General features: G+C 33.6%; 1 protein-coding gene across 7 annotated transcripts in view; it reads right to left on the reverse strand.

Annotated features, from left to right (window-relative positions):
• CSPP1 (centrosome and spindle pole associated protein 1) overlaps window positions 1-23,587 on the reverse strand; it is a 161,164-nt gene that overhangs the window by 47,351 nt on the left and 90,226 nt on the right. For all 7 annotated transcript variants that reach the window (XM_064588253.1, XM_064588252.1, XM_064588248.1 and 4 more), the window contains 7 exons: window positions 23,032-23,161; window positions 21,088-21,235; window positions 11,917-12,069; window positions 8,351-8,463; window positions 4,631-4,780; window positions 3,843-3,989; window positions 1,009-1,113 (listed from right to left, as the gene is read on the reverse strand). In XM_064588253.1, the coding sequence (XP_064444323.1) occupies window positions 1,009-1,113; window positions 3,843-3,989; window positions 4,631-4,780; window positions 8,351-8,463; window positions 11,917-12,069; window positions 21,088-21,235; window positions 23,032-23,161 (946 nt within the window). The remainder of the gene's footprint in view (window positions 1-1,008; window positions 1,114-3,842; window positions 3,990-4,630; window positions 4,781-8,350; window positions 8,464-11,916; window positions 12,070-21,087; window positions 21,236-23,031; window positions 23,162-23,587) is intronic.

Here is a 23,587-nt window from a genome sequence, read left to right on the forward strand (position 1 = left end):
CACCCACTCTATATAAATCTCACAAGAAACTTGAAGGTTGTCACTGATGCCTACCCCCCCACACACAGTGAATGCCATTATTTGTGTCTCTTAAGTATGTCTTGAATTTGTCACCCATTCTCAGTTCTTAATGTCACTGCCTTTAAGTCCTGAAAGTCTCACAAGGGGACTTCTGCAAAACCACTGTAACATCTCTCCATGTTTATGGTCTTACCCGACCTCTAAAATACATCTCCACACCAGTGCCTGAGAGAAAGTTAGGTAAGACAAATATGGCCATTCTCCAACTTATGACATATGTCATTCTCCTACTTAAAGTATTACAAAGCATACCATTCATTATCTATCACAGACCAACTAAATCAGAATCTGAGAGAGCAGGATTAGGACAATGTTCTAACATTTGCTTTGTCTATTCTGGTAATTAGTCCATTTGGTACCCACTCATCTATGGGAATCAAGTCAAACTCCATACCACATCCTACTCACGTCTTGACCTCTACCTCTGCTGCCACCCTGGTCAGGCATTCTGAGGCCAGAGCAAACCATGGGGTATTCTTCTCCTTGTGTGCCACTTCCTTCCATGATTTGGCACATCTCCTCCTCTTTATGGCAAATTCCTACTCATTCTTCAAGAGTCAAGTCAAGGATCAACCCTTCTGGAACATTTTCCCAGCTCTCTTTTTTTGATCATAGCTAAGTCTAAAGTATAAGGGACTTCAATGGCATAATTACAGGTAGCCAGATAATATATTATCAAAGAAAAGGCCTTCTTGAGAGGGCTGGACAAGAACCATTTGCTAAATTATAATCTGTCAAAAGAATTTAAACTTTATGGCACCAAGTATTACCAGTTACAACTGATGCAACAAATAAATGCAACCATTGTATTTCAGCTTTGAAAAAATGTAACATAGCTAAATATGATGAATTAAAAAAAACTCACTCAATTCCCTTCATCTAAACTAATTTAGCTAAGATTAACAAATCAAAAGAAAAAGTATATACCTGAATAAAGGAACTTATAATGCTGTCAACTGAAGGAGGTCTTTGAAGTCTGTTTGCAATTTTGTTCTGAAGAGCAGGAACTACAGGAGAAGGCTGTCTCAAGCACTGGGGGGAAGAAAGTATACATATATATGTATGTGTATATATACATACAAACACACACATACATATATAAACACATATGCATATATACACACACACACCAACATATGTCTATACACATACATACATATATGTATGTCTACATATATATGTGCCTGTGTGCACAGACACCCCTAATAGTTAACAAGACCACTTAGGAAGTTCAGAAAGCTATTGCTTTTATTTAATAAAATACTTTTTACCAAAAAGAAAGTCAGAAATTCAATTATGTAAGATCAAAAATATCAGTTATGATAAACATTAATTGATTTAGATATTGTTATTAAAACCAAAGCACTCTCAGATTAGAACAAAAAAATCCAACAAACTTAAGTAAAGCAATACCATACCAAATATTAGGAAAACAACAAAAACAAAAAACAGAACTAAGGTAAACACTTGTTTTAATAATAAAAAGAAACAGGTTAACACAAAAAAACAAAAACTCTTTTCTGGAAAATAATATAAATCAACATCTAAAACCTAGATCTCTTGTCACCAAGAGCATCACCATGAGGGAATGTTTCAGATAACAACAGTATTCTATGTCTCCATAAGAGATAAAAGAGGGTTTCAGTTTCCAGTGTAATAAAGTTAATAGTTCCCAATTTCATATTAAAATCAAAATGCAAAAAACAAATTCCCAACAAAATGCAGTAATAATTACCTGGTTTAAAACAAAACAAAACAAAAAAACCCCCACCCAGAACATAGTACATGTATGGATGTTAAATTGTTCATTTTGCATGGTACAAAATCAAATATTACTTTCACTGGTGACTCTGACAAAATCCGAAATATATGAGAAAATCTTTTCTTTTAAAACCAGTAGATGACCACAAGCAGAATTATAATGACAATATAAACCTTCTAAAGGACCACAGAGGATGAAGCAAACAAAGCATACTCCACAGAGTAAGAAAACAAGTAACTATCAAGGAAGCATAAATTTTAAAAAAGCCAGAAATTCAATTAATATGATCAAATATATTGGGTATGATAAAAATAGATGGATTTAGGTATCACTGTTCAAAAGACTATAATTCTCTGATTAGGGTAAAAAACTGAATTTTAAAAAAAAAACATAAAACCAAATTCAACAAACCAAATACACAAGCTAAATAAAAAATAAATGACACAAAAGTAAAAACTAAGAAAATGGATAAAAATATATTATCAGGCATACATAAATAAAAGAAAAATTATAGCTAGCAATGATAACTACATCACTGAGAGCAAAATACGTTAAATGGAACAAAGCTGGTTTAAAACTATGGTACTTCATAATTGAACTCGAACAGTCATAAAACTGTATATTCCTAAGGAAAGCACTTTCTCTTAAACATAATTAGAAATTGGCAGAAACAAATGTTCTTTCATTTTTAAATAATTTTACAAGAAAATATTCTGTGTGTTTTCCACTCAATTTTGCTACAAGTCTAATATGGCTCTAAAAAATAATGCTATTAATTTAAAAAATGAATGAATGACATTTGAATAATATTTTAAAAGGCAGAACAAATATATATCCAACTTTAAAAATGAAGGGTATTGCCTAACATTACTAGAACACTGAAAATAAATAAAGCAAACAAAAAGCATAGGTGTTACTTATAAATTCTCTTTTAAATAATGTTTCAGCAGATTCTAACTGCAAACCCTTATTTCTATCACCATAAAATCCTGGGGTGAGAAATCAAATAGTGTATCTGAACCCATCAAAAATGGCTCACATTGTCTATAGCAGGTTACACACTGAAAAGTGTACCAAACCACATCATAAATACACTAGAAGAGCCCACTGGTTAAAAGTAGTATTTCTGTGAATGCTGCTTAGAAGAAATAATGTCTGTATAAATCTAAACTTCTGAAAACCATTTTCTTAAATTAAATTGGGCTAAAGCTATAGCACATACAGTTTTTCAAGATGTGGTCCACAGGCCAACTACATCTGAACTCCTAAGAATGCTTGTAAAATGCAGATTCCTGGACTACCCTCAGACTTATTAAAATCAGACACTTTGTGGATAAGACCTGAAGATGCATTTTTAACAAATCCCCAGTGATACTTATGCATATAAAATTTTAAATACAGCTTTGAAATATGAGCAAGGGTGTAAACTGGAGCCTCATAGGGGCCAAGTGGCTTCCTAGAGAGAAAACCTCTTTGATCCACCACACACCTAACAGTGAGTATCAATCAGTCTCAGCTATGGACTTCAAACCAGTCCATTGTGAGCCACCAATTTCTTTTTTAATTTCCAATCCATCAAGGATAAAAGTGTAAAACAGTAAAAATGAATTACTAAATACATGAAAATTTTTAAAAAGACATTACACAATTTAAGTCCAACTTTTTTATCAGATCCAACAGACACAGAATTACTTTGACAAATTGCTACAAAAGTTTCCAGACACTTACTTTCCATTTCTGTACTTACTCTTATCATGAATAGCTGGCCGGGTGCTACTCCACAGACCACGAGGACAAGATTAAGAATGACTAAGGTAAGTAAAGCCCTTACACTCAACTGAGGGGGGAAAGAGCAGCAAGCACAATGACATGCTCTGTACAGGAAGCCCAGTGCGCTGCACCCAGATGAAGCAGCAAGATGGAAGGGAAGAACAAAAGCCTCCCTCCCCCTCTCTCTCTTTAGCTCCCAAGGCCACAGTGAAAGGGGTTTTAAACGTACCTTTGTTTCTTCCCCAATTATATTTTCTCTTGCATAGTAGTGCTGAAGCTGCAGATTATGTTTTTCTTCCTCTTCTTTCTTCTTTCTTTCTGCCTCTTTCCGTCTTTCTTCGGCTAACCGAATAAGCTCTTCATTTTTTAGCCTTTGCTTTAAAATAAAGAGAAAAGGGTGCCTGGGTGGCTCAGTTGGTTAAGCGACTGCCTTCGGCTCAGGTCATGATCCTGGAGTCCCTGGATCGAGTCCGCATCGGGCTCCCTGCTTGGCGGGGAGTCTGCTTCTCCCTCTGACCCTCCCCACTCTCATGTGCTCTCTCTCATTCTCTCTGTCTCAAATAAATAAATAAAATCTTTTAAATAAATAAATAAATAAATAAATAAATAAATAAATAAATAAATAAATAAAATAAATAAAGAGAAAAATACACACTCCATACATACATTCTATAGTCCACTCAAATATCTGCTGTCTTATTTGTCTGAAATAAAGAGATAAAATTGAAGATATAGATGATACAGTGGTAACAAAAAGAAGCTATTTAACAATAAAGTATTAGGCATCTTGTATAACATCCCAGTAAGCCTAAGCTAATTTTTGGCTTAAAAAAGTCATCATTAATCTCTTTTCTTAACTTAGTCTTTCACTTTTAATAAAATAGTATCCAATAAATGAATATTGATCTGATATTTTCTAAATGTACTCTAGGACTGTTCTCTGTAATACCTTTCCAGGTCAAAATAAAGATTTCACTTACAGGATAAGTATAAAAAGAAAGTAGGAAAAAAATGCACCTCCTCCTCTTTCTCCCTTTTCTTTTCCTGTTCCTCTTCATATTCTTGCTGAATTCGTGCTCTCTGTTCTGCAAGCCGTTTTTCTTCTTTTTCTTCTGCAATTCTTAGTCTCTCTCTCTCTGCTTCCTCTCTTTGTTTCTTTTCCTCAATCTAAAGAATTAAACCTAGTTATTACTTTGGGAAACTAATGAAAGTTAGAATACCATGTAATATTTTCTAGTATCCTATGAATTCAACATTCATACCCTCTTTTTAAGTTCCTAAATTTTTCAGTTTCCTATATTTTATTAGGGAGGCTACATGATGTAATGTTGAGATATGAGTAAAATTCCAGCTCCATCAAATACTTACTCACTGAGTGACCTTAAGAAGACATTCTTATTCAGTTTTGTCATCTGGTAAAAAGAGCTATTAATGTCTATATCTCCAAGGAGTACTTAAAGAACTGAAGTGGAACAATGTATGTTAAAAAAAATAAATAAAAATTCCTGTTTACAAATACTCAGTAAATAACTCATGATTATATTACTTTATAATGATCATTACTATTATGTCTCAAAGTTCCTTGGCTTGATTAGTATCCTGAAACAATAGCGTAGTATTTTAGCATTTAATCACTCCTTTTGCAAGAATCCCTTCCCCAGAATGCCCTTTCTTCTTTCCTATCTACTGGCAAGTGGTAAGGTAAACAAGGATTTTAGCCACAAGGGTTCATAACTAAGTTTCATCTTGAATGCCACCTGGGGCCTACAGTGCTAAGTACTCTGGAGAAATATTCTAAGGCAAAGTCTGAGATGTGAAAGGAAGAGGACCCTGAGATACAGTCTACATCCTCCATAAATGAGGTAAGAAGAATGGCAGCAAAGGTATTGGGAATTCATGATGCTGGTTTTAAGGTTATCAATAGATTTTAGTTACTTTTAAATATGAAATAGTTATGGATATTCAAATTATTTTCATTGTTCTTGTCTACATTTCCTCTAGCTTCAAGGCTGTTATATCTAGTGTTATCAATCTTTTCAACTGTAAGAACTTTACTCTTCCTACATGTCCCATGACTTTACATGCTAGGGCTTCTTCCAACACTTTTTTTCAAACAACACTATTAAATAAGCACAATCCTAATATTTAGTACTAATAAGGTACCCACAATCACTTCTTCAAATACAATACACCTAGACAAAAGGTCAATTATGATCTAGACAACAAAACCTCACATTTAACACTCATTTCCCCCTTCTTCCTATTGCACACACACACACAAAAAAATTTACAGTCACAAAGTCACTTCTCCATTAAGGGTCACAATCATAAATGGATCACACACCTAAGAAATCCACAGAAATGCCATTCCAACAAAAATGCTACACAGCAGTTCAAAAGAAAGAGGAAAGCTATCATCTAGGTCAGTTGTTTTCAAATTGTATAATACAAAGGTGCTTCAAGGGTCCTGCAAATATTTTATCAAATTTTATTTTACAGCTGAAAAGATTAAATTATCTCTAAAGCTGTAATTAAAAATGTTATGTAAACACTCATTTGCATTACTTATCAGATTTTAACCACATGCAGACTTCTGCTGCATTAACTTAACAGTATAACTTTTTTATTCATACATGGAGCTAAGCCTTATTTTGCCACCTTGGTACACAGATCTGAACATTTTATAACATTTCTTTTGACATTTAAGTTTGGGGATACTTCTTGTCTGACACTTTAGTGTTGGTAGTAATAATAAATACCATTTAGATATTTTAAATTTTCTTAGAGTTTTGTGTTAGATTTTGCTTGAGAGGGAAAGAGTTTTAAGGGGCTGCTTAAAGAAAAATATGTAAGCCACCATTCAAGAGCAATCCATTCACAGGTACACTGAGGATTTACAGGTTGGGAGAACTGAAGGCTAAACTTACTCTAAAACTGATATAGTCAAACTTCCCCTATTACTACTTTTTTCCAGAGGGAAAGACTCTGAGAGACCTCTAGAAATATAAGTGTGTATTGTGTATTGTACTTAAAGTCAGGAGACCTGGGTTCAATTTGCTGGCTCTGCCACCATGGGTGTCTTAGCCTGGGTTTTAGTTGCATGTCATAAAACAGAAGTAGTAATACCTTCCTTGGCGCGTTTGAAGATTAATGAGATACTATATGTAAAAGTACCTTCTAAATAATAAAAGGCTATATAATTTCAAGACTGTTTTCCCCCCTGAATTCTACCCTAAACCATGCTAACACTTGTTAAGTATAATAGGAGTTACATAATTTTGACTTGCTGTCATTATGGGCATATACCACAGGGCATTTCAAGTTCAATAGGTGACTCTGTGACCCTCAATCAGCTGCTACATGAGTGGCCAATACCATAGGGACTTCTGATGCCACTCTCTTACATTCATTATCTCTATTCATTCTGTCGATCCTTACAAAGGTCTTTCCATCCATTTCCGTTGTTGCCCGTCTAGTAAAATACCCTTGCTTCCAATCTTTTCAATCCTCCAAAAATACATCTTAAAGACTAATGCCAGATCAGTCACCGACAAGAGCATATCCATTACATCACTGCCTTATTGAAGAGTCCACAATAATTAGGATTAGAAAGAGGACATATTTGAGTAGAACCTTTTTAAGAAGAATTTAAGAGTTTGGGATTAGACTGGATAGCTTTAGGTGTCAGACTAAGGAATTTGGGTATTTTCTGTAGGAAAGAAAAGCTACCACCAGTTTTTGAGTAGCAAAGCATAACATGAGAAGTCATATCAAAGGAAGACCACTGAGACCACAGGGTTAATCTGAAATGGGATGTTAAGGGTGGGTGGGAAGGGGTGTGGAGGTGAGAAGAGAAGAAATTGTGAGTCCTTCTCTTTCACCTCAGGCTCCACCCCTAGCAGACACAGTATGGGTATTCAATAATTCTGTTTGCTTAATAAACCCTGGATACTCAAGTGTCTTCCTTTGGGCATTTCTACTATTTTTAAATGCTATTTGCTTACATGCATAAATGAGGCAAATAATTGCAAAATGTGATTACATCTGATTTTTAATAATTTACAAACTATAATGAGTCAAGAATATATCATTTGGAAAAAAACTATTGATTTTCTACTAACACATAAGCATCTAGAAATATTCATTCTATGCCTAAAAAGCAAATATTTTATTAAATCATTCAGTTCTAGAAATGTCAGTATTCTTTAACAATGGTTTAATAAAGTTTAGAAAAGAGATGGACATTGGGGAGAGTATGTGCTATGGTGAGCACTGTGAATTGTGTAAGACTGATGAATCACAGACCTGTACCCCTGAAACAAATAATACAGTATATGTTAATAATAAAAAAAATATTTTTTATTTTTTTAAAATAAATAATAAAAAATATAAATAAATATAAATATATATTTATAATATATATATTTAATATATATTTATATATAAAATATAAATATAAATAAAAAATAAAAATAAATAATAAAATAAATATTTTATTTAAAAAAATAAAAAAAAAGAGTAAGACAACTGGCATGCCTAACATGTCTCCATATTCCTTTCTCAGATATAAATGAAATATCATTTTAGTACTACCTATATCTGATGTAAATTAGGTATCTTAAATAACTGTGGAGGTATTTTAGAATTTATTCTTTATCCTGTGAGTAAAATCTTTTCAAGTTTAGCTTATTACAATTCTAACAAAACTTTGAAACTATGATAAAATAAGCACTTCACCTGAAAACGAAGAAAATTCTTGTATAATTCTTGCTGTTTAATCTGAAGTTCAGTTGGAGGCTCACAAAATATATTTCCCCGAGCAAAAGGAGAGCTCTGTGGTTGCATATAACCTTGAAAGAGAAATTTTGCAAAAACATACCATTACTCGATGGTTAGAAAATATAAAGGTTAAAGAATAAAGTTTGCTACTAAATCCATATTGTGAATACATGTGCTAACTACGGAAGTCCAGAGGTCAAAAATCAGAAGAGGAAGGTTGAGATTAGAATCTGAAGACCAGATGAAAAGTAACGAGTAAAGAAAAATGATGAAACAAAAATATATAGTTGAAAAATTTATGTCTATACCTGAAACACACCAAGGAAACAAAAGGTAAGAGCCTAAACAACTTTCACTGCAGCACAGACTTTAAAGTAAAATTTATATAGAGAAAAAAAGTACATTTAAGTTCTTATTTTTTTTTAAAGATTTTATTTATTTATTTGACAGAGACAGACAGCGAGAGAGGGAACACAAGCAGGGGGAGCAGGAGAGGGAAAGCAGGCTTCCCACTGAGCAGGGAGCCCGATGCGGGGCTCGATCCCAGGACCTTGGGATCATGACCTAAGCGGAAGGCAGAGGCTTAATGATTGAGCCACCCAGGCGCCCCTGTAAATACCCTTTTCTTAAGAATATGCTTAATTATATATTAAAATCTAGTATGTATATGTATATTAAAAAATTTGTTTTAGAAAATCAGTAATTCCAAAAATCTTTCCATCTATGGTTCACAATAGATTAGAAAGCCAGCTCTGAAAACACTTTTTACAAATTAGAATGATTCTTTATCACTGCAATAATTTTTATTTAAAAATTCTATTAGAGTAACAGGATATAAACATGAAGAATAAAAATATGCTATATGTTCCTATAAACAGAATTATACATTCTGGGGAAGGATTAAATGATTTCATAAAAGCAACCTGAAAAATAATTATATCCCAGGAGTCTCTCCTTAAATGCAGGAAAAATGTATTTAAATTTAAGCCTCACATAACTTTTTATATTATTTTTTAGTTACTGCCTCAGTCTTTATACCATCAATCTAAAGCATATCTTTCACCCACTCATGCCTTGCAGTTTAGCTGCCACTTAGGCCTATTCTGCCTTTGTGTTTAAATATACTAATGCTTATTTGAATAGATCGGCTGAAAATCAAATGTTATAGTGAAAATGTAGATTAACAAAACAAAGTTTTTAAAAATAAGGTTTTTTAAAAATAAATAAATTACAAAAATAAAATCATAGGGAAACACACGCTCTAACCCATGGAAATATATCTAGGTATCATAATAAGCTAAACACTAAGTTTAAGTCAAATTAGTATGGACTTCGTAAATATGGTTCTTCATCCTAGAACCAGAAAGTAAAAGAAAAACAATGAACTTTAGGAAAGGCCTCAAACAGGCCTAATGAAGAGAAAACATGAAAGGATAATGAACTTTTAAGCACACATTATAACATTCAATTTTCAGATATATTCAAGTTCCCTAAGGCCTTTAAAATATTAAATGCCACTTATGTATGTGTATGTGTAAACACATATACATATATAAACATACACTCATACACATATATGCTAGCACAGCAACAAATTAGATGACTGGATAGTTTCTTGCATTCAGAAAGTCTATCTTAGGTTAATTCTTAGGGAACTTCAATACACAAAAAAAAGGGGACATTTTAGCACTTCATGAGTTTGTATGATTTCTTAAACGAAAGCATCCTGCCCACAATACCAGCAACAAAACCCTGGCAGTGTACAGAAAGGCAACAGGCAGTAAATTCTGCTGTACATGTTCAATCATCAAGTTTGTGTATTTTCCTTGGAAAGGGTCATAGAAACTTGATTTTTTCCCAGTGTTTTTGCTTGATAAGCAGAGCTAGATGCTTAAATCCTTATTAATATGATAGAGAAAGTTCTGGGTGAAGACAGAACTACAAACAATACCAGGTGTAGAAGAAAAGGATAGCGAAGGAGTATGTAGAACTGGGATCTCAATACAGACTACTAGAAGAGAAAAATGATGTATCAAAAAAAAAAAAAGTCAAAATTCCCTTCAATAAAATGAAAGGTGTTTTTACTGCACAATGAACTATTACAAAGAGTGGAAGCCTGGGACACCTAGGTAGCTCAGTCAGTTAAGCGGCTGCCTTCGGCCCAGGTCATGACCCCAGGGTCCTGGGATCAAGTCCCACATCGGGCTCCTCGCTCAGCAGGGAGCCTGCCTCTCCCTCTCTCTCCCTCTGCTTGTGCTCTCTCTGTCAAATAAATAAAAACAAAAATCTTTAAAAAAAAAAAAAAAGAGTGGAAGCTAAATTAACAATCACATACAATAAAAAAAAAATTCAATTGTACTGCTTCAAAAATGAAGACTGGATCCACAAGGTAAAAATCTATTGTGGATCAAAGAAAGAAAGCACTTCCTCGTAAATAGAGATCCAACAGTGGTACAGGCTGTCCACGGAAATGACAAGTAGCACATCTCCTAAAATGTTCAAGAAGGGCACAGGGATTAGCGCTACCATCAAAGGCGTAAAGATGAAAGGCTGGTGATTCTAATCACAGCTCCCTATTTAATCTGCCTGTTGGCCAGGCAGTCATATGGGTTAAAAATTTAAAAATCAATTTTGAAGACTATATGATCAGTCAGGGATATTTTGGGAGGACTTTCTAATATAAGTTCTTTAGTAGTCTAAAATCAAAACTTTAGCGGAAGTACAAAAGCAGAATTTGTAGTAAATAAATGGTTACTTTTACAGGCATCAAAATATAGTGCAAGGTGACAGATATATCCTTTAAACTTCCTTTGATTTTAAAATATGTAACATATTTTCATATACACTTGATAAAGAAGATGACCCAACTTTCCCTGCCAAGTCATAAAGAAAGCTACTGAATATTTTCCTATTTATAGAACCTTTAATTAAAGGATGTTGTTTGATAGCAAATCAAAGATATTGCTTAAGAAAGGGACATCAAATTAAACTTTTAAAAAAATTAAACTTCATTTCTTTGTCCTTTGTTGTTTTACAAGAGAGGGCAAATGATTACAAAATAAGCAAAAAATAAAATTAACAATTAAAATAAAGCATAACAAATAAAAATAAGCAATTTCTTTGTACAATATATATCACATCTGATGCATTTTCACTAATTCAAATAGTTATGGGTATAAGAAGCAAGAGACTATTTGTCTATGTGTAAAGAGACTATGTGATTTTAAGTCCTCCCACCAGCAAAATAAAAATTTTAGCAGCAGCTAAAGCATACATAAGTTATAAAGCTAAGAAGAAACACAGTGTTAAAAAGCAAAGTATATTTCCCTATTTGTTTTCAAAATAGAAAAGCTTAAGAAAAGGTATTGTAAATAACATGAATAACATGTTATGCTTCCTGACTCAGTGTAACCAAGTTCTCAAAATCACAATATGACCTTTGTCAGGCAAGAGAAGAGAAATGTTACTGAACAACTTTAGAAATGTAAACAAACAAACAAACAAAATAAAATGTGATTAAAAACCTGAGTTTTTATTCGTAGAATCTTCTAGGTTCTCAGCATTTGAGGTGGCTAAATTTTGGTCTAGAGATACAACAGCCCTTTTATCTTCATATGTTCTTGCATCTGGGTTATGGTAGGCATCTATATTTTGTCTGTGCATCCTATTCAAATCAGCTGAGAGGGAAAAATAAGCCATTTATTTCAACAAATACATTTTTGTAATTAGTATGTTTAATACATTTTTTTAAAGTAGAGAATCAGAGAGAAAAAAATAGGACAGAGTTGAAATAATTCAATGGTATCTTGGTGCCCTGCAAATAGAAACAGAATTATTAAAACTTGTAAGATTTTCTAAAAATAACCTTATAAAATAAACTCAAAATCAGTAGAGACCTTAAGAATGTTAGATCTTTGACAACCCATAAAAATTATATTCATATCTATGTTAGTTAAGAAGTTGGAATCTCTTTAATACAGAACAAACAGCAACAATTCAAAACAAGTCATAGCAAAATTTACCCAACTTCATTAGCATTCGTAATGAAAAAATATATAATCATGTAGTGCAGAGTTTTAAAATATATCCATAAACTCTTTTGATGGTCCTCCCTTAAAAGATGGAGTTCAATTCCCCTCCCTTTAAGCATAAGCCAGAGTCAGTAACTCACTTCTTATGAATAAAATATTGCAGGATGATGGCATATGACTTCCAGGCTTCTTCATAAAAGACATTATGGTTTCCACTTTGCTTTATCTACTGGATCACTTACTCTGAAGAAAGTCCGCTACTATATCATAAGGGTATTGACGGAGCCCCCTGGAAAGGCCCACAAGGCAAGAAACTAAGGTTTCTTGAGCCATGTGAGGGAGCCATATTGAAAATGGATTCTCCAGTCCCAGTCAAGCCTTCATATGACTATTGCCCTGGCTGACATTTTGGATCCCAAACTCATCAAAGACCCTGAGACAGAAATACCCAGCTAACCCATTCACAAATTACTGACTCACAGAACCACAAGATAATGAATATTTGTTATATTAAAACATTACATATTGGGTAATCTGTCACACAGCAGTAGATACCACATACACATCACAAAAATCTGAGCACACAGAATCAGGTCAAACAACAAGTCAATATTAAAAACAGACCTGAATGACTACAGGACTCTAAAAAATACTTCTTCTCCATAAAACAACTGGTGTAGTAAGGGACTAGCTGAAATCACAGAAAACTGACTGCAAAAGAACTGTGAACTGCCCAGAATTGGTAAGGAAAAATTAGCTAAGTGCTCCTGCAATCATCACCAAATCCTGGGATCTATCTGGATATGGGAGGTAAATGAAAACAGAAAGATGATGATAAAGTTGAGGTCATGAACTAACAGCTGCGGTCCCTAAAAAGTCACCAAATTATACAAAAGAACTCAAATGGGAAATCAGTATCTCATCATCCAAAATTCACATTAACAGCATAAGATCACTCTGTATAAATGAGAAGTCACTATGAATAACAATATATATGGTATTCTTCCATTTTCTATTAGAAGAGTATGGTACATCAAGCTCACTCCTTCTAAGATGATAACAGAGCTCTGTTATCAAACTAATGAATGCTCAGGGAATGCAATCTCATTTTGATATTCACTTACACAAACCATAAATTAAGATATAAATATCTTATAAGTAAACAAACACTATAATAAACTTCAAAATGAATAACATCTGTTTACTTTACTATTGTGATTATACACAGTCCTCTCAATTAGATAAGTCAATGTGTTTATATAAAAAGAAAACTGATGTCAGCAGAGTACATAATTATTTAAGACTATCAGACTAAGCAATCAAGACAAGTCCATATTGCTATTTATTGCAAAAGACTATCAATTAAGTGGTCACTCTTTGTCTATCTTTCTGTGAGGTGGTAAAATAAAAGGTTTGAAATCAGCTAAAAATCAAAATTTAAAAACGCACTTTGGTGAAGAGTATAATTTGCCAATTGCAAAGATGTCACTGAAAAACAGCCTTTATTTCAAATGTACACCATCATATCATCTAATATAAAATTGCTAGCATTACAGAATAATTCTACAAAGAACAGAATAACAAGAGAAAATATTACAGATTAGTGATTGGGAAAGTAATTCTACTCTCTGAACAATTTATCAGACCAGGACTAAATTATGTGATAGCTACAGGTAAACAATACTTAAATTTTTTTCACTCCTTATTTTATTATCTTTTTTTATAAACCTAAATACTTTGAAATTAAAATTAATTTTATTTTTTAAAGATTGATTGACTATTGATTTTAGAGAGAGGGAGAGCAAACGTGCACGTTCATGGTCAGGGAGGGGGGAGAGCAAGAGAGAGAAAGAGAAGTAGACTCCTGTCTAAGTGCAGAGCCCACCCTGGGGCTCGATCCTATGATCCTGATATCATGACCTGAGCCGACATCAAGAGTCGGACACTCAATTGACTACCTACCCAGGCACCCCATAAAATTAATTTTATAAGTTAGCTGTTGTTTGATGGAAAATACCAAAACATAAAGAAAATGGCTGAAAATATTTCTATAGGCCCAAGATTATCCAGCGATCATGACTGATATAAAAACTCTTCTATAAGTCAATTCAAAGAGCTAAAGAAAATTTCCAACCCTAATTTGACTAATAATACATATTTCAAAATTAACTTAAAATATACATACTTAACTTATAAAGATCACAGTCTCTAAGACAAATAAAAATCTAACTGGTAGTCCATAAAATAAATCTCATGAATGTAAAAATATTAAAATGACAAAAAGTATATTATCTGAACAAGAGTACACTAGAAGTGAATAAAAGAAAGTTACCAAATATATGGAAATTTTAATAACTCATGTCTAAATAATTAATGGGTCAAAGAAAAATCACAAAATTAGAAGTTAGTTGAATGAAAATGAAAATACCACATATCAAAATTTGTGCTACAGTTAAAGCAGTACTCAAAAGGAAATTTATAGCATTTTTAAATGCATGTATTAGAAAAGAAATCAAATCATTAATCTAAGCTTGCACATTGAGAAAACAGAAAAAGAAAATTAAGTACAAAGCAAACTAAAGGAAGAAAATAGTAAAGATGAGAGGAAAAATAAATGAAACAGGAAAAGAACAACAACAGAGAAAAATCAATGAAAACCAGAGCTGGTTCTATGAAAAGATCAATAAAATGAATAAGCCTCCAGCAAGACTGGCTAAGGAAAAAAGAATAAACAAATTACAAATATCAGGAATAAAAGAGAAACTATCACTGTAGATCCTATATACAGACATTAAAGAATAATACTGTGAATAATTTTATGCCAATAAATTCAAAAACTTAAATAAAATGGATAAATTCCTTTAATGATTCAAACCACAAAAGTTCACACAAGAAGAAATAAACTGATGTCTTTATGTACTAAAGAAGCTGAATTCATGGTTTAAAAACTTCCCCAAGAGAAAATTCCCAGCCCAGATGACTTCACTGGTAAATTCTAGCAACAAAAGAGGAAACTTTCCCAACTCATATCTGTGAAGCCAGCATCATCCTGATACCAAAACCAGACAACAACATTATAAGAAAAACAGACAAGGGTACGAGCCTAGCTGCAAAGATCCCTAACTAAATATTACCAAATCAAATCCTACAATAAAAGATTAGAAAAAAAAACAATAAAATATGACTAACTAGGGTTGATGTCAGGATAAAAGAGTGGCTCAACATTTAAAAAATTAGTCAATGTGGGGTGCCTGGGTGGCTCAGTTGGTTAAGCTGACTTCGGCTCAGGTCATGATCCCAGGATCCTGGGATCGAGCCCCATGTCGGGTCTCTCCCTCTCCTTCTGCCTGCTGCTCTGCCTACTTGTGCTCTCAATCTCTCTGCCAAATAAATAAATAAAGTCTTTTTTAAAAAAATTAGTCAATGTAATTCACCATATAGCGACAGAGTAAGAAAGATGAAATTATCATTTCAAAAGATGTAGAAAAGCATTTGACAAAATTCAACATATACTCATGTGAAAAGGAATAGAAGAGCAGGAATAGAAGAGAACGTCCTAGACCTGATTAAAAAAAAAAAAAAAAAATCTACAAAAAACCTAGTCAACATTACACTGAATGGTGAAAAGACTGAATGCTTCCCACCTAAAATCGGACAAGACAAGGCTATCTGTTCTCATGATTTCTAATCATTGTACTGGAGTTCCAAACAAGCGCAAAACACAAGCAAAATAACTAAAAGGCAATCAGATTGGAAAGGAAGAAGTAAAACTGTTTGCAGATAACATCATTGTCTAAAAAATTCCAAAGAACCACAAAAAAATAAAACTAACAAAATATATTACAATATCTGAAAACTGCAAAATATTGCTAAAAGATATTGACTAAGAGTAATAAGTAGATAAATATTCCACATTCATGGATCAAAAGACTCAATATAGTTAAGATGCTGTCTGTCCCAAATTGATCTTTTTGTAAATGTAATCCCAATGAAAATCCCACCACACTTTTTTGTTGAGGTTGACAAAATGATAGTAAAATTTATATGAAAATGCAAGGGAAGTCAAGTAGACAAAACAATCTTGAAAAAGAAGAACAAAGTTGGAGGACTCATACGTCTCAATTTCAAAACTTACTACAAAGCTACAGTAATCAAGAGAGTATAATATGGGCATAAGGATAGACATCTATATTAATGGAACAGAACATAAGAGTCCATAAATAATTTTATCAAGTGTATCAAGGCAATTCAACGTACAAAATCTTCTAAAATTGTGTGATTGTAGTACAACTTTGTGAATATACTAAGAACTGCTGAATTGTATATTTTATTTTCTTGAAAGATTTTATTTACTTATTGGTGAGAGAGAGCACAAGCAGGAGGAGCTGCAGGCAGAGGGAAAAGCAGGCTCCCCGCCAAGCAAGGAGCCTGATGTGGGGCTCGATCCCAGGACCTGACTCAAGCCAAAGGCAGATGTTCAACCAACTGAGCTACCCAGGCGTCCCCGAACTGTATATTTTAAAGGGATAAATTGTGTGGCATGGGAAATGAGATCTCATCAAATTAAAATTTTAATTTCTCATTTGGGACACTATACTAGATTATGGAAGATGTTAACATCATGGGAAGCTAGGTGAAGGGTACACTCTATATCTTTGCAACTCTTCTCTAAGTCTTGAATTATTTCAAAATAAGAAGTTAAAAAAAAACAACACAATGAGGTATCCTATCTACTTAAAAGAAAGGCTAAATACAAGGGCTGATGAGGAGGCAATGCAACCAGAAATCTTGTGCTTTGCTGGTAAGAATGCAAAATGGCACAACCACTGTTCTAGAGGTTTCTAACAAAGTTAAATATACACTTACTTATTACTATATGGTCCAGGAGTTCCATTCCAATGACAAATGAAAATTTATGTGCACATAAAGACCTGAAGGTAAACGTTTGTAACAGCTTTATTTATAACAGCCTTAAATTGTAAACAAGCCAAAAATCCATCAACTGATAAAAGGATAAACAATTATGGTACCTCCACATAGTAGAACCCTATTCAGTAATAAAAAGAAGTAAACTACAGACAAACACAACATGGATAAATCATTAAAACTAAGAAAAAAAAGACACAAAAGGCAATACTATTGTGTCAGAATGCAGATCAGAGGTTGGCAAGGGTGTATAGGGTTGGATAAGCTGGAAATGTTCTATATCTTGATTGTGGCAGTAGCTGCTAGAATCAGCTGTCAAAACTCAATGATACACTTTATATACAGTAGGATTCTACAAACGTGTAGATGCCTGGCCAAATGAATGCTGTTAATAATATGTAAAATTCTTTGATTAAACATTTATTACTTAAAAAAAAAACTGAATGATACACTTAAAAAAGGATGAATTTTGTCATATGCAAATTGTGTCTCAATAATCAACATAAAAAACATAAATCTAACTGGGGCAAATACAATACATAAAAGAAATACAAATACTTAATCAAATATATGTGAAGAAATGCTTAATCTCACTATTAATCAGAACTATGAGATACTTCTGCTAAAGTATTTTTTAATTTTTATTGATTTTTTGGAGTAATTTTTAAGAATTTTAACATATGATAGATTCATGTAACATCACCATCCCCATAATCATCTTAAGAATATACATGTATGTAACCATTAGAGAGGGGCTTCTTTCACTTAGCAAAATTTCTCTGAAGAGTCTTTCAAGTTCTTATGTGCATCAATAGCTAATTCTTTTAATTGCTAGGTAGCAACCCATGGTATGAATGTACCACAGTTTATTCATTCACCCACTGAAAGTCATTAGAACATAGTTTGTTTTTTTAATAGAACTTGAAAAAAGAACTTTAATGAACAGAGAGCTAAGAAACGAAACAGATTTTGAGTGTCATACAAACAATAAAAATGAGAGATATTTACTTTCAAAGGGTTGATGCACAAAAAAGGGGGGCTGATGCTATTCCAGTTATATGGGCTAATATTTATTAATAACTACTTCCCCTTATAGAGATCTTCCCTAGAGAGCTAAGGATGAACATTAAATTTCCTTAATTTCTATATAATAAAAGATCAAAGATAAAACAGGAGTAACTAGAAAAGCCAGCAGCCAAATTAATGTTGGCCAACAGAAAGTACAGAAGTTATATGATCTTGGTCATTACATGAAGTAAAGCAGAATACAGATCTTTACTACGTATTTCAAATATAATAGAAAAATTACATTCCCTCCTCTCCCTCCCTCTCTAAAATAGATCGGTCACAAACAAACTGATACTCTTTAAGGGATGAGTTACCTGCTTTGAAAATAACACTTAAAAAAGAGTTACACTGTATTTGATAAAATAGTATACTTTTCTATCACATGGCATGACAGTAGCATTAAATAAGCAAAGTAAACATTACCGCTAAAAATGAAAACCACAGAAAAGTTTGCTTAATTACTGTTAGGTCAAACAATTCTAAAACAGTATTTTATAATTCAATAACCCACATTTATCCTACTCCCTTATGCCAACTAAACACATACAGAACAACTTAATTCTATTGTGTGAACTGGAAATAATCTTAGAGGCAAGCTTGTAAGTCCTAGGAAATTATTCTATTCCAGTGTTTACCAAAGTTTCCGTCATTTAAGCACTTCCTTCCTAGTAACTACTATGTTTCTATCAATTCACAATTTAAATTCACTGCAGCAAAGACTTGACTAGATGCTTATCAATTTCATATCCTCCTCCTAGGCACTATAATTATGTCTCCTTATAATTAGGTTTGAATATTGGAGCAAAGACAAAGCAATATTCCCTCCACTTCTAGGCCAGAGCCCCCACAAAACTCTCAATTCAATCTCCCACCACTGAACCCTGTTTGGCTGCTAGAAGTGCAGGATTTCAAAGTGGAGGAACGACACAAGAGAAGAGCCCTGGATTCCTGAGTCACCTCTTGGAGGAGAACCACCCAAACAGCATCAGACTGTGATGTAAGTGAGAAGTAACTTTAACTGCCTTAAACCTTAAGCCTCAAGCCTCTGATAATTAGGGGTTGTTTTTTGTTGTTGTTGTTGTTAAGATTTTATTTATTTATTTAAGAGAGAGAGAGAGAGAGCGTGAGAGTGAGCATAAGAGGGGGAGGGTCAGAGACAGAAGCAGATTCCCCGCTGAGCAGGGAGCCCGATGCAGGACTCGATCCCAAGACTCCGGGATCACAACCTGAGCCGAAGGCAGTTGCTTAACCAATTGAGCCACCCAGGCGCCCCTAGAGGTTGTTTGTTAAAGCACTTTTTGTTAAATGCCTGAACTAATACCTGTACTTTAAAAGGAAATGTTATAGCACTATCCTTTAATGAAAAACCAGTGTTTTTCTAATATATATTCAAATAAACATTTAACTTTTAAAATATGCAATGTTTATCTATATATGACCTAAAATCACCTCATCTATAAAAAGAGTAAGAGTTCCAGTCTTCAAAACCGTGAGCAAAGTATGAGGTGAAGATAGGAAAGGAACAAATCCTTTGGGAAGAAAAGAGTTATCTTAGTAATTTAAGTGGGTCTCAAATACATCTTTTTAAAATAAGCCATCTTTAACAAAGAAGCAAAAGCATAATATTTAAGAACTCTTAATAACTCAATATCCAGAAAGTATTCTGACTACATCCCTCAACTATCCCTATAATAATGTATACCTGAAGAACAAAATGAAATCTACATTTTTACCATTTAATGGATTTCTATTATTCATCTCTCATTTCTAATAAAATAATTTTCAAAAACCTGTCTTTGTCTATTTTTATTCTTACCTAAAAGCTAATCAGAAACCATCCCAATATATATCACAAGTTGTATAAGACCTCTTTTTTTCAAAGTGCTGGCTGTTGTAGTTTCTAGATCAAACATTTTTTTTTTTAAGAGAGGGAGAAAGAGCATGTGAAAGATGGGGGAGGGGGTCGGGCGGTGCGGCGGGGGGGAGAGAGAGAGAGAAAGAATCTTAAACAGGCTCCACACCCAGTACGGAACCCAAAGTGGGGCTCGATCTCATGACCTTGAGATCATGACCTGAGCTGAAATCAAGAGTCAGACACGTAACTGACTGAGCGACCCAGGTGCCCCTCTAGATCAAACATTTTTGAAAGCACATAATTTAAAGACCAATCAATATGATTCTGCAACCTGCCAGAGAGTTTCTGAGATCAGATCTTTATGTTTCAATGGAGTCCTTGCAGTGTACACAGGGCGTGTATGAAATACTGCAGCCCACAACTATTTCAGATCACTTATTTTAAAAATGTCTTACTACTTAAAAAAAAATTTAGTAAGAGTTTTGTTATTTTTACCAGGATGTTTTTTCAAAAATCTAACCACTAGTTTGGGTAAAAACCTGTCAACTAACATGAGCTTTTCTCTGCAACTGAATTATTATCATTAGAGGATGAAAAACATGCAACAAAATTAAATGAATAGTACTCCAAAGAAAAAAAGACTTTCTAACCTGTTATTATATGTGTTACAAAATATCTCTTTTGCATTAAACTACACAAAAAGAGACCTTGCCTAACAGACTATGATTCCCACTTCTTCTACCACCCCATTCTTTTAAAAATTTAAAAATAGTTCAGTTTCTTTTAAAAACAACAGATCAATGGAAATAACATACTTATCAGATTTCCTTTCGCATCTCTCAGAGGAGCACCACCTCCACCTTTTCCCCAGGGGTTGTAACGTCTCATTTCAGCTTCTAACTTAGCTTCATATTCTTCTTTTTCTTCACGTTCTCTCTTCCTTCTTTCTTCTCGTTCCCGAATCTTGATAATGTTAAGAAACATTAGTGCTGACAAGTATTCTGATACAAAAAGTTTAGCCAATATCAGTTTTTATTTTTCTTATTACAGAAAAAAACTGGAGTTTGGTTTTGTTTGGGTTTTTTTGTTTTTTTTGGTCTGGTTTTTATTTTTACAATCTGCTTCACCATAAAATTTGAAATCACAAATCTATGGAATACCCAATTTAAAAACACTTCCTTGGCGAGAATAAACAGCTGTTGGTCCCTCACATCACTGCTACTAGAGTGCTTTCCAGCCACTGATGCCAGTTGGGACTGAACCATTTCTTCCTTCCCACCAACTTCTACCTGAGCGACTCCTTCCCTAACCTCACCAGCTGCATGAGGACCAATAGGATCTCCCTACTTTCCTTTTCCACCTATCCTTTTATGGGACCTGGCCAGCCACAAACTACTCCCCACATCTCACCAGACCTACTCTACCCTGTGCAAACTCCATTCCCAGAATTCAAGAGGTTGAAGGTTCAAAGCTATTTGGAGAATTCTGGGCTCCTTTAAGTACAACTTTATGAAAGCATATAAAACAGTCTTCCCATCAACAAGTATAAGCACAGGTTAGGTCTCTAGGAACATGTGGATAGGCAATGAGCAAGTATCTACATTTTGGAAAATTACTTTTAAAATCATACCCCCCCACACACACACACACAAATCATAACCACATGCATGGAAAATTTAAGCAACCACTGCATCAAGGCCAAGAAGCCATCACATACATGAAATAAAATTCTAGAGTTAGGAAATGTAGTTTTGTCAGCAGTGTTTTTAATATGCTCATTTGAAAACAGATATATAAATTCAATCTTTTATTTGTAGAAACCTACCATCCAAAAAATAAAGTTGTAATTCTACAATTTAAAATTTTATAGAATTTTACAGAAAAGTACTTCAGATGGACATATACCTACCAAGAGTCCCAGAATCCTCTCAGAGATATGGATACTCCCCATAAAACCCCATACATTTGATACAATTACTTTGAAGTAAACTCTCTTCAAATATTACAAACTACAATAGAACCCATGATCCTCCTCCCTAAAAGTGTTCTACTTCTTTTTTCTCTTAGTTCATATTCATAGCCTCATTATTCACATAGACTACAACATTCAGAATCATCTTCAAGCCCTTTGTTCTTTCTCATTCCCTATATCTAAGTTCTATCAATAAATCCCAGAGTTGTCTTCTGGATATCCTCCCATCTTCCCCATCTGGTCAGGGCCTCATTACCTCCAGTCTGGACTGCCTCAATAGTCTACTGAAAGGTTTCTCTGCCATATCTCTTTCCCAGTCATATACATCACAACTAACTACCCTCCTAAAACTTAAAGGTATTCACATCAACTATTCCTTTCACTCTCTGGCTTAAACTTTCCTCCCTTAGGCTCTCCCGAACAGGATGAAACTGAAAATTCCTTATTAGTTAATCCTTCACAATTGAGCACAATCTAACACTTCAGCCCCTTCTCCCACATCAATTTCCATTCCCTGAATATATGCCAGGAATTTAAAATCTATTCATTGTATAACATGTAGTTCAAGTATCAACAACACATGAAGCCCTCCTAACTGCCAGGCAATTATTCTTATCCTATTCTTCCAAGAGCATTATAATCTATCTGCATCAAAATTTATCATACTGAAATATAAATGACTGGTATTGTTTTCTCCTCTGCCAAACTGAGTTCTAAGGGACCACTGTGCTAACACATAAGATGTTCAACACTGAATGAATGAATGAATGAATGAATGAATGAATACCTGTTGCTGCAAAGCTTCTTGGTAAGACTGAAGTGCCTGTTTTGAAGGCTTTGGTTTATCTTCAAAAAACAATCCTGAATTTATTGCTCGATCACTTGTAATTTTCAGTTCATTCTGTCCAACCATATTCCTATATCAAGTACACAATAATTTTAATCCATCTGTGACAAAGCAAGAATACAACAGTCCTTTGAAATAGCACAGCGTTTAAGTACATTTAAAAACAGAGAAAAATGTTTCTCTGTAGGTCAAAGAGAAATCCTTAAGTAAATGTCCCCTTACTAAGCTCTCTCTACTGTCTCTGTTTCACAATTAATGGAACTTTCAAATTTATTAGATCTATTTCTTGACCTACGTGGCAGATACATGGGGGCAAAAACTTGGTGATAATACATCAAGCAGTATATATATGACTTATGCACTTTTCTGAATGTAGAGAAATAACAATATGGTAGAAGTTTCCCAATATTATAACTAATAATTTACTTAATAAATGTACTCTAATATAAAGTAATAACTTCTTAGCCATTTCAAAAATAAAATAAAATTACTGACT

The sequence above is a fragment of the Mirounga angustirostris genome, unplaced genomic scaffold (genome assembly GCF_029215605.1).
Source record: "Mirounga angustirostris isolate CCGP_5_RB_7025 unplaced genomic scaffold, mMirAng1.0.hap1 SCAF_4, whole genome shotgun sequence".
In the NCBI taxonomy this organism is placed as follows: domain Eukaryota; kingdom Metazoa; phylum Chordata; class Mammalia; order Carnivora; family Phocidae; genus Mirounga; species Mirounga angustirostris.